The 11,257-nt window shown below is 47.9% G+C and overlaps 1 protein-coding gene across 5 annotated transcripts in view; it reads left to right on the plus strand.

Moving 5' to 3' along the window:
• DPP9 (dipeptidyl peptidase 9) overlaps positions 1 to 11,257 on the plus strand; it is an 81,276-nt gene that overhangs the window by 49,325 nt on the left and 20,694 nt on the right. For 3 of the 5 annotated variants that reach the window (XM_087952786.1, XM_087952788.1, XM_087952787.1), the window contains exons 20-21: positions 738 to 849; positions 4,440 to 6,028. In XM_087952786.1, the coding sequence (XP_087808912.1) occupies positions 738 to 849; positions 4,440 to 4,532 (205 nt within the window). In that variant the 3' untranslated portion in view covers positions 4,533 to 6,028. Of the gene's footprint in view, positions 1 to 737; positions 854 to 4,439; positions 6,029 to 6,906; positions 6,912 to 11,205 lie in introns of those variants that run through there. The other 2 variants (XM_087952790.1, XM_087952789.1) reach the window with 2 other exon arrangements.

Genomic DNA, 11,257 nt, shown 5'->3' on the forward strand with positions numbered 1-11,257 from the left:
ACATTTGTCAAGGGTTCAAGATAACCAGGGCGTTAACTAGGGGTTTGGCCGGGAAAAAGGGAATGTTAATTGTATCCTTTGCGCGCGAAAATCTCAGATCCAGTTTTACCTCTTCTACAGCCACTTTGGCTTTAGTAATGTATATCCTTCGTCTAATCATGGGCCATGAGTCTTTTCTTTCCTCACTGACCAAGTAGGGACGGTTGACCCTTGTTATATGTGGAAATTATATATTGTGAGTTACATCTGAGAAAATGAAGAACAGGAGAGATTCCATGTTTATCTGATATATAACCTATAAAATGATTACTGGACAGTTATATGACTACCTAACAACATATTATGTTTTGTAACTTGTTATGTTTTAAAAATAAAATGTCATGTTCTTGGCTGGAATGGGGGGTTGCATTTCTTGGCTTAAAGATTAATGTAAGAGATCCTAAGTCATTCTGACCCAACAGAAACCTGTTAATGATCCATTGTGTTTAGACGGATATAACAGGAAGAAGCCATGAGAACAAGGGCAGTTTTCTAAGACAAGGAAAATGGGGGAAAGGGAATGTTAATTATATCCTTTGCGCGCGAAAATCTCAGATCCAGCTTTGCCTCTTCTGTGGCCGCTTTGGTAATGGATATCTTTTGTCTAATCATGGGCCAGAAGTCTCTCTTTCCTCACTGACCAAGTAGGGACGGTTGAAACTTACCCTGGATCATTTTTCCCCCTCTCTCCTTTCCAGGCCCAACCGCTTGCTGATCCTCCACGGGTTTCTGGATGAAAACGTGCACTTTTTCCATACCAGTTTCTTGATCTCCCAACTAATCCGGGCTGGGAAACCGTATCAGCTACAGGTAGGTGAGAGTGCTGGAAATGAACCATCCTGCCCACTGGGATCAGAAGAGCATTATAGTTGGTAAGGTGCAGGTCCCTGCCAGCTCAGGTCCTGGCATTTCTTTTAACTTTATATCCAGGGGGGGTCCTTGGTGCTCTCTGAGCTTGGGATGGTTTTCCTGCAGACCTTTCATGACCCAGCTAGGTAACACCATTAGTACTAGTAGGTAGTGGGGTTTGTGGGGAGGAGGAGGAAGGGGAGGGGGAGGAGGAGCAGGAGGATGCAGAGGGGAGAAAGATGAAAGGAGAGGAGAACGACGGTGGGGTCCTTGGTGTTCTCTGAGCTTGGTTGGCTTTCTTGCAGACCTTTCATGAGCCAACTAGGTAACATCATCAGTGCTAGAAGGAAGAGAAGGAGGAGGGGGAAGGAGGAAAAGACTGTGGGGTCCTTGGTGCTCTCTGAGCTTGGTTGGCTTTCTTGCAGACCTTTCATGACCCAACTAGGTAACATCATCAGTGCTAGAAGGAAGAGAAGGAGGAGGGGGAAGGAGGAAAAGACTGTGGGGTCCTTGGTGCTCTCTGAGCTTGGTTGGCTTTCTTGCAGACCTTTCATGACCCAACTAGGTAACATCATCAGTGTTAGAAGGGGATGGAGTTTGCAGAGAGGAAGAGGGAGACAGAGGGAGAAGGAGGACGAATACGACGATTGTGGAGTCCTGGGTACTCCCTGAACGTGGTTGTTTTCTTGCAGACATTTCATGACCCAACTAGGTACCATTATCAGTGCTGCAAGGGGAGTACGGATTCTCCCTGTTTATGTACAGGGCTTGCCAGGCATACCCTTCTACCACTGATGGTGTTACCTGTCCGGTTAACAAACACTGCCTTAAGAAATACCAAGAGACCTGGGTCCTAAATTGAAAAGGGTTTACGAGCTGGAATTCTTGTGCCACTTTTGCATCCCCCTGAATAAATCTTGCTAAAGGAAACTTCGTAAAATTCATGAGTGGGAAGGACAAGCTACCAAAACGGACGCATTGCTCTTTTTGCATTGATCAGCCAAACATGGACTGTTTAAAAAGGATTGCAGAGGTATGAATAGATTCTGTTCCCTCCTTCAAATGGGGGAAGACTCCCTTTTTTTTTTTTGGCCCAAATAGCACTGAAGACTTACATACCGCTTCACTGTGCTTCACAGCCCCCTCTAAGCAGTTTGCAGAGTTAGCATATTGCCCCAATAATCTTTTGAGATGGAAGAGAGAGAGAGGGAGAGAGAGGAAGGGAGGGAGGGAGGGAGGGAGGGAGAGAGAAAGAAAGAAAGAAAGAAAGAAAGAAAGAAAAAGAAAGAAAGAAAGAAAGAAAGAAAGAAAGAAAGAAAGAAAGAAAGAAAGAAAGAAAGAAAGAAAGAAAGAAAGAAAGAAAAGAATAGACTGGAGAGAGAGAGAGAACATGATGATAATAGCAATAGCAATTAGACTTATATACTGCTTCATATGCTTTCCCACCCTCTCTAAGAAAATTTAAAAGAGTCAGCCTATTGGTGCCCAACAATCTGGGACCTCATTTTACTGACGTTGGAAGAATGGATGGCCGAATCAACCCTGAGCCGGTCAGGATCGAACTCCTGGCACTGAGCAGAGTCAGCCTGCAACACTGCATTGTAACCACTGCGCTACCAGGGGCCTGAGCCATTAGACTTTTGACCCATACACCATTGGCCTGAATCTCCTTGCCTCCAGAACTTTACTCTGGAGTTGGAAGTCCACGTGCATCCCAAAGCCATAGTGGCACAGTGATTGGAATGCAGAGTAGCAGGTTAATTCTGCCGGCTGCCAGCAGGTCAATCCTGACCGGCTCAAGGTTGACTCAGCCTTCCATCCTTCCAGGGTTGATAAAATGAGGACCCAGATTGTTGGGGGCAAGAGGCTGACTTTGTAAACCACTTAGAAAGGGCTGTAAAGCACTGTGTGGGAGTATATATGTCTCTGAATGTCTATCTCTCATCTCTCTCTCTCCATCTATCCATCCATCCATCCATCCATCTCCCTCTGTCTCCCCATCTATCTATTCATTCATCCATCTCTCTCTCTCTCTCCATCTCTCTGTCTATCCATCCTTCCATCCATCCATCCATCCATCCATCCATCCATATCTATGTATTTATCTGTCATCTCTCTCTCCATCTCTCTCTCCATCCATTCATCTCTCTCTCTCTCCATATACATATACACATATATACATAAATACATACATACACATACATACATATATCCCTCTCTCTACATCTATCCATCCATCCATCCATCTATCTATATCTATCTATCCACTCTCTCTCTCTCTCTCACTCTCACTCTCACTCTCACTCAATCTATTTGTAAACCTGCTTAGAGAGGGCTGTTAAGCGCTGTGAAGCAGTATATAAGTCTTGAGTGCTATTGCTAAGTGCTGTCCCAGACTAAGAGATTTTAAGATCCCAGTGGCTGGAGAAGAGTTCGGTTCCCGCATGGGGCAACCCATGCTAGATAGACAGATGAAAGGGACTGAGAAGTGATGAGGACAGAATCAAGAGTGGGGGGTTTCTCCCTGTGTCCTTAGGTGTCCCCCCACCTAAGGCCACAGGGTCCAAGGGGACCCCCTGCCCTCCTCCGTGGCAGCTGCTCTGAAAGAATAGAAATAGAATAGAATAGAATAGAATAGAATAGAATAGAATAGAATAGAATAGAATTCTTTATTGGCCAAGGGTGATTGTCTTTGGTACATATGCTCTCAGTGTACACAAAAAGAAAAGATACATTTGTCAGGTCCTCCATGGAAAGCAGGTTGGCAGCCATTGTTTTTTCTGCAGTCCTAATTACCCTCTGTTAGGGATATACACCCTAGCAGAACGTGCAACGGCAGTCTAGCAGGCAGGCAGATATGTGAGACAAAAACGTTGTAGTAGCTTACACTCAGTAAGACAGATACACTGTGCAAGTTCAATAGTTTTTATTCCAGCAAGAGTTATAGCATAGTCAAATAGTCCATATGTCATACACTAAGTTCAGTCAGTCCGGGGGTTATTCAGTTTGCAAAGTCCAGTGTCGAAAAAGAGTTCATTAAACTTACAATCAACCAGTCCAGTGATATATCTCTTTTGCAGTCAGAGATATGAAGAAAAATCAAACCGCTTTTCTTCTCTCAGCAAACACGCAGTTATCACCATCAATCTTCAGCATTCCAGTAAAAGCCAGGGCAAACAGTGAGCTCTCTTGCTCCCTCTTATGGTGATTTTACAACCGCACCCAAAATACTTGGTTTACAGTTTAAAGTGATACATACACTTAAACTCACTAACATAGTTTATATATTATTTTACCCAAACTAAGTTAGGTAAACAATGTTATCCCTAACACCCTCTGGAGTCTGTGTCTGTCCTGTTGGGTTGCAGAACCAAACCAGAGAGTGATGGAGGTGCAGATGACAGACTCCATCCTTCCTCCGTAGAACTGTTTCAGCAGCTCCTTTTGGGCCGTTTGAAGCTCCCCGAGCAGAAAGAAACAAGAGCTGAGTTTTGCGCGGACAGGCCAAGCCTCTTCTAACCCCGTTCTCTTCCCCTCCCTTCGTCCCGCAGATCTATCCAAACGAGCGACACAGTATTCGTTGCCCTGAGTCCGGGGAGCACTACGAAATCACGCTGCTGCACTTTCTTCAAGAATACCTCTGAGAGAGGGCGGACGGGCCCTCCCCTCCCCCTTCCTCCTGCTCCCCCTCCCCTCCCGCCGTTGGATACGCCCACCCCGCTCTCCCCCGGACGCTCTGCTCCCACTGCTTCTTTCCAGCCACAGGGCAGCCTTTGAACACAGAGCACAAAAACCGCCGTGGGAGGGTCAGGGGGTAGGGGAGGGAGGCCCATCTCTCCTTGCGCTGGGCCCCGGGGGGAGGCCCTCCTGTTTTCCAGATGGCTTTGCAGCTCTAACCTTTGGGTTGTTTTTGTTTTTGTCCAGCCTCTCTTAGGGCTTTTTTTCCTCAACTCTGTCCTCCCCCTTTCCACCCCCCGTGTCCCCTCCCCCAAATATTTGCTGCTACTTTCTTTGTGCTGGAAATAAAAGGCGGGCCGTTTCTTTCCACCTCCGCCCCTCCACCTCGCTCGCAGCCCCTTCGACTTGTCTGTCTGTCTGTCTGTCTGTCTCTCTCTCTCCCTGCTAGAGTTCTCTCTCTGTGTGTGTGTGTCTCTCCCCGTTTCCCCAGCCCTTCCCACCTTGTTGCTGGCTTGGCTGCCCCCTCACCCACCCACCCCCTCACCGCTCAGGTGGGTGGGAAGGAGACTGTAGGTGGGCAGAGCGAGCGAGGAGGGGGGAAAGAAGAAGAAGGAAGAAGAAGAAACGGAGAGAGAAAGAGGGAAATCGACTGGAACAGGAACTCGGGATGGGGGGGGATTGTAAAGGGGCTCTATTTATAAGCATGTGGTGCTGCTGTCTTGGATCTCCCCCAACCCCCTTCTTTCCATCCCCCCAAAAAAAGCATGTTTTGAAAGGCGCGAGCCATCCTTGTTTACCTATCCGGAAACCAGGCATAACGGTGGCTGAGTTTGGTTTGGGATTTTTTTCTTTTTAAACGAAATTAGCTTTTCTTTTAGCCTTGTGAGATTATTTATGGAAGTCTTTTTTTTCTTTTCCTTTTCTTTTTTTTAAAATTTTCCTCTTTCTGGTTGTGTCTTAATCTCCCTCCTGTCCTGTCTCCACATCCTGCCATTGAGGGAGGGCTCTCTCCCCCCTCGGTAAAGTTTAGGCACGGCTTCAGTTCTCTGCCGGTCAGCGACTGCAATTTTTTGGGTGTGTTTCCCCCCTGCCCCTTTTTCCACTGGGCGTCGCTTGTTTGTTCTTCTCTCTGCGGTTGCACCGCCTCTCAATACTGCGCCCACTCAACATGAACAGCAGTCCGGGGAGAGATCCGTGACGGGGAGGAGGGGGGGGGGCCTTTGTCTCGCGTCACCTCCCTGGAGAAACTCTCATCTGGCTTACTTCTGCCTCTCCTCTCCCACACACACACACACACACACACACACACACCCGCCTCGCCCGACCGTCTGCTCCTGCTTCGCCCTGGGTGGGATGAAATGGAAAGCCAGAAGGAAACGTCCGACCTGCCCAACAAAAACGAGAAAGGAAGAATCTGAACCACGTACACACACACACACACACACTCAAAAGAAACAACAACCCCCAACTCACTCTCTCTTCTCCCCCCCCTCCCACCCACCCCAGTATCTTTAAGTGCGTATTATGAAAAGAAAATATTTTTATGGATTCTTATTCTTTTATAATTATGAGTGGTAAGATGTAGTGACTCATTAAACTATTGGAACGAGGCACGCTGTTGCTTCCCCGCCTGGTGTCGTTTGTTTTGTTTTAACCCGTTTCTTATTGTGATTTTTTTTTCAATTTTGAGCCTTACGGGCCAAAGGGTTTGGGAGCTGAATTCACCCCCCACCAGCCTTTGATTTGGTGGGATGGCAGGCAGTGGTGGGATTCAAATAATTTAACCACCGCTTCTCTGCCCTGACGATTTCTTCCAACAACCAGGTCACCAAACTGCTCAGAAAGTTAACAGCCGGTTCTCAGGAACCGCTGCGAACCGGCTGAATCCCATCACTGATTGCAGGAATGAAAAAGAACCGCTATGGGTTAGTCCTCGACTTACGACCACAATTCAGTCCAGAATTTAATGTCGCTTAAGCAGGCATGATATTCTTCCGATTAAAATCGGAATTCCGATTTTTTTGGGAATCGCCCCCTCCTTTCCCCCCACCCCTTCTTCTCCTCCTTCCCCTCCCCTCGGAGGCCCCGAGTCAGGAGTTGCTGGCGCGGCTCCAGTCCCGCGTTGCCTCAGGAAGGGAAAGGCAAAAAGGAAGAGCCGTGGCAGCAGCGGCTCCTGGTTTTGCCTTTCTCTTCCCAAGGCAATGCGGGACGAGCCGCGTGGAGCTGTGCCGGCGGTAGCAACTCCTGACAGCCCCAGCCGGATACCTGAGCGGAGCCCGGGCGGTGCAAGCGGAGGCCGCTGAGCGGCAGGAAAAGGGAGCTGGGCCAGCCACAGACCAGCCTCCGTGCAACACGCCACCGCCCGGCCCTGGCGAGGGAAAGCGGGCACTCCCCAGGCGCGCGGCGGGGGTCTCTTGTCCAGCCCCGATTTTTTTTCCAGAGCGGAATATCATGCCTGCTTAAGGCAGACATTTGTTAAGGGAATTTTGCCCAATCTTACTATGACTATTCTTGCCACGTTTGCTAAAAGTCAGTCCCTGCCGTTGTTAAATTAGCAACGTGGTTGCCTCACAATCGGGGAGGCGGTGAGTTCGATCCCAGGTAGAGGCCTAATATTTGCCTCTGCTTGAGCAGGGGGTTGGACTAGATGACCTCCAAGATCCCTGCCAACTCTTGTTATTCTGTGTTCTGTGAATCGGGGCTTCCCCGTTGATTTTGCTTGTCAGAGGGTCACCAGAGGGGATCACATGCAATCATCATAAATAGGAGCCAGTTGCCAAGCCTACAAATTTTGATCACGTGACCAGGGGGAATGCTACAACGGTCATAAGTGTGAAAAATGGTCGTAAGTGCCGTTGTAACTTTGAACAGTCACTAAATGGACTGTTGTAAGTTGAGGGCTTCCTGTACTTCGAAACCAGATGCTGTTATTAGCTGTTTTAATGATCCTTACAGGTTGTGTTTCACTTAAGAACAGTGATCACTTACTGACCTTTTGAAATTACAGCCGCCCTCCCCCCCAGGGCTACTTAAGATCTGGATTTGAAGATCCAATGTCCTTCCCCCCCAGTCACCTGATTGCATTTTGGGTGCGTGGCACCTGACACACGTTTATGGCTCTTTGTACCATCCTATGTTTACATGACCACAATTTGCAACGTTTTCTGCCAGGAACCGGCATTTCCTTCCCCATTTGCAGACAGTGGATGCACTTAAACGACTGCTGCATTTGTTTAAGGACTGCAGTGTTCCATTTTACATCCTTGGTGATTCATGGCTGCCAAAAAAAGGTCATAAAATTGCATGCAGACCCATGGCAGCCTCTAAACGACCAGCGCAACATGCAGCCATCATTCCGGGCTCGATTACGGCCATAAGTCAAGGACTCCCTGTGTTTTCTCCATTGTCTTTATTGTGTTCCTCTCTCTTGTCTCCTGCTCCCTAGAAGCCCGAAGATTTTTCTAGCACCCCCTGCTCAAATCGTAGGCAAAGCATGTTGAACAACTGGCCTGCAGAAATCCAGACAATCCACGATGGGGGCCTGAGTAAAATATGTGACTTTTCTAGTGAGTCCCAAAGGAGGCAACTGGAGTTTCTTGTTTTTCCTTTTGAAGACGTTTCGCTTCTCATCCAAGAAACTTTTTCAGCTCTGGCTGAATGGCGGGGAATTGGAAAGATTTCTATTCCTTGCAAACAGCTGGCCCTTTGCATCCTTTTAGAGCAGGGGTGTCAAAAACTCGATGTCATTGAAGGCCGCATCAGGATTGTATTTTACCTCGGAGGGCCAGAGTGGGCGTGGCCAGAGTGGGTGTGGTCAGCTCGACATCATTCATGTTCAGAGAGAAATCTGGCCGTATTTCTATCTGCTTGGCCGTGAAAAAAATGATGTCTCCGGCCAAATTTATTTGGCCGTACGAAAGTTGCTTGGCCGTGAAATTGGCCAGATGGCAACCCAGCCTCCTTCCCTCGCGCATGCGCGTCACCATGAGCAAAAGGAGGACAAGCGCGTCCTCTCAGTTCTCCGACACGCCCGCTTCCTCTCAACTCCCGTCACACACCCCTTCGGGACCTTGGCGCCCGGCCACGCCCCCTTCCCGCCTGTGACCCGAGCAGGGGCGGCTCCTCCTCCATCAACACCACACCCATTCCTTCCTATTACGGCTCGTTCCAACGCCACGCCCCTCGGCTTCCCCACCCATCTTGAGCTCTCCTTCCCTCGCGCATGCGCGTCACCATGAGCAAAAGGAGGACAAGCACGTCCTCTGGCGCTCTCCTTCCCTCGCGCATGCGCAAAAAAAAATAATTTGGCCGAATTTGGCGTATTTTGACTTGAGTTTGGCCGCAGAGCCAAACTGCGATCTGGCAACCCTGGGCCCAAGCCCTCTGCCAGAGAAAACAGGCTCCTGAGCTCTGTTTTCGGCTGCAACGGCCTCCTGTAAGTAACCCTCTGCCAATGAAAACAGAGCTCAAGAGGGCTGCGTGCAGCCCACCCGAGTTCTGTTTTTGCTGGCAGAGGCACCGCAGGCCAGTCTTTCGCCGTTTCCAGGGTGCAGATCTAATCATCCCGCGGGCCGGATCTGGCCCCCGGGCCTTGAGTTTGACACCCCTGTTTTAGAGGGTCGTTGAGGCCACTTGGAGGTTTCTCTGTGTCCTCAGGGTCACCTGAATAGTGCAAAGGGTTCCTGCAGTCTGCAATGTTTCTCTGGGAAATCCATTCCTACTCCCACACCATACCATTTGGGGTAAACACCCTTTGAATGGGGTGGGAGTAGGAATGGATTTCCAGAGGAAAAAATCGCAGACTGCAGGAACCAGGAGCACCACTCAGGTGAGCCCCGAGGACACAGAGAAACCTCCAAGTGGCCTCAACGACCCACTCAAAGGATGCAAATGACCAGCTGTCTGAAAGGAGTATAAAACTTTCCGTTCCCCACCATCCACAGTCAGAGCCGAAGAAGCTTCTTGGATGAGAGGCAAAATGTCTTCAAAAGAAAAAAAAAAACAGAAAGTCCAGTTGTCTGCTGAAAAAAAAACAACAACACCTGGGTGACTGAGAATCTCTACAGACATTTCTAGCATTTCTGTGTAGTTCTTTTGAAAGGACTTAAGTCCTGTGACATGTAAGTTTCATCACACAACTCGAGACCAATATTTCTCAATGTTTAAGATACACAATACAGACAAGAGTTGCAAGGGACCTCACCCTCTTTTTTTATAGTGTGGTGAACAAAACTGGATGCAGTACTCTAGGTGTGGTCTTACTAAGGCTTTATACAGTGGTATTAGTACTTCCCTTGATCTAGGTGTGGTCTTACAAAGGATTTATAGAGTGGTATTAATACCTCACTTGATCTTGATTGTATCCCTCTGTAAATACAATTTAGGATTGCATTAGCTGTTTTGACTGCTGCTGCACATGGCTGGCTCCTATTTAGCTGGTTGTCCACTAAGACTCCAAGATCCCTCTCACAGTTCCTGCCGTTGAGCCTGGCTTCACCCAGTCTATTGTGTACTTCTTGCCCAAGTGTAGGATTTTACTTTTCTCTACATTGAATTTCATTTTGTTAGATACGGCCCAGTGTCCTACTCTGATTGGAGTCTATTGGAGTACTCCAAGGAAAAGGGCTCCTGATCAAAATGCCAAGAACAAAGGATTTAAGTAAAAAAAAAATTATTTTTCACTAAAGAAGGGACAAAGCACGATAATATCATCTAATAAACATTTTAGTAATAATTCTACAATCCGTACTATTGGTTTCTAGCTGTCCCTATTCCTAAATATCCCTAGGAGTGATCTAATACACACTTGATTTTCTGCAGGTCATTCTCTATTTCTGACTTTTAGCTGAGGTCTGCAAGTTGTCTTAACTCATGTTACTTTTGTCAGCTTTCCAATTAGCCAAGATGGTTACAAGATTTATACATGCGTATCTCCGATGGAGAAGCATTCTTTGTTCTTGCCATACAGACTCCACAATTACAGGCTTCCTGATTTACTTTGGAGTGTGTGCCATGGCCTGGCTTTATTTTAGCAGATGGCCCATCAAAACTTCAAAAAACTTAGAAGGATTTATTAGGAGCGACACGCTGGCATGACCTGTATGAAGCCAACTCTGGCATATGTCATTTACAGTCCCCTGTGACCCCGTTTTCTCCTCCCCCCTGGGCGTGTCATCAATCAGATTCTCCAATTGAGCCCATTCACAGGCTGGGTGTCATCAATCACGTTCTCCAATTAAAAATATTCACGGACAAAAGCTCCGGTATTTTAAGTTACAATCTTTGAAAGATAAGAGTTGGAAGGTACTTTCGATTTCAAACTGTTGCACTCCTCGTCCAGATTTCCTTCCTCCTCCACCACCACCACCCATTTTTTTTTAAATGGCAACTATTAAAACAGGCCTAGGAATGTTTTATGAGTTGACACTTTGAACCTCACGAGACAGCTCGAGCGATCAAACCTCCGAGATGTGGAGTTCACCGCAAGGAAAACCACATCCTCTGTTGCACCCAGAGGGCTACGGATGGAGACTGCGTGGAAGTTGGGCTCGCATCACCAAGCTGTGGCTTTCAGCTTTTTGCAAAACCCAGCAGGTGGAGGCAGGGCGCATGAAAGGAAACTGGGGGTGGGGGTGGGGTGGAGAAGAGAAGATTCAAGAGATCTTGTGACTTCTGCCGTTGAAGAGAGACG

The sequence above is a fragment of the Notechis scutatus genome, chromosome 1, assembly GCF_049901735.1.
Source record: "Notechis scutatus isolate UNSWTSFEM ecotype Mainland chromosome 1, rNotScu1.2, whole genome shotgun sequence".
In the NCBI taxonomy this organism is placed as follows: domain Eukaryota; kingdom Metazoa; phylum Chordata; class Lepidosauria; order Squamata; family Elapidae; genus Notechis; species Notechis scutatus.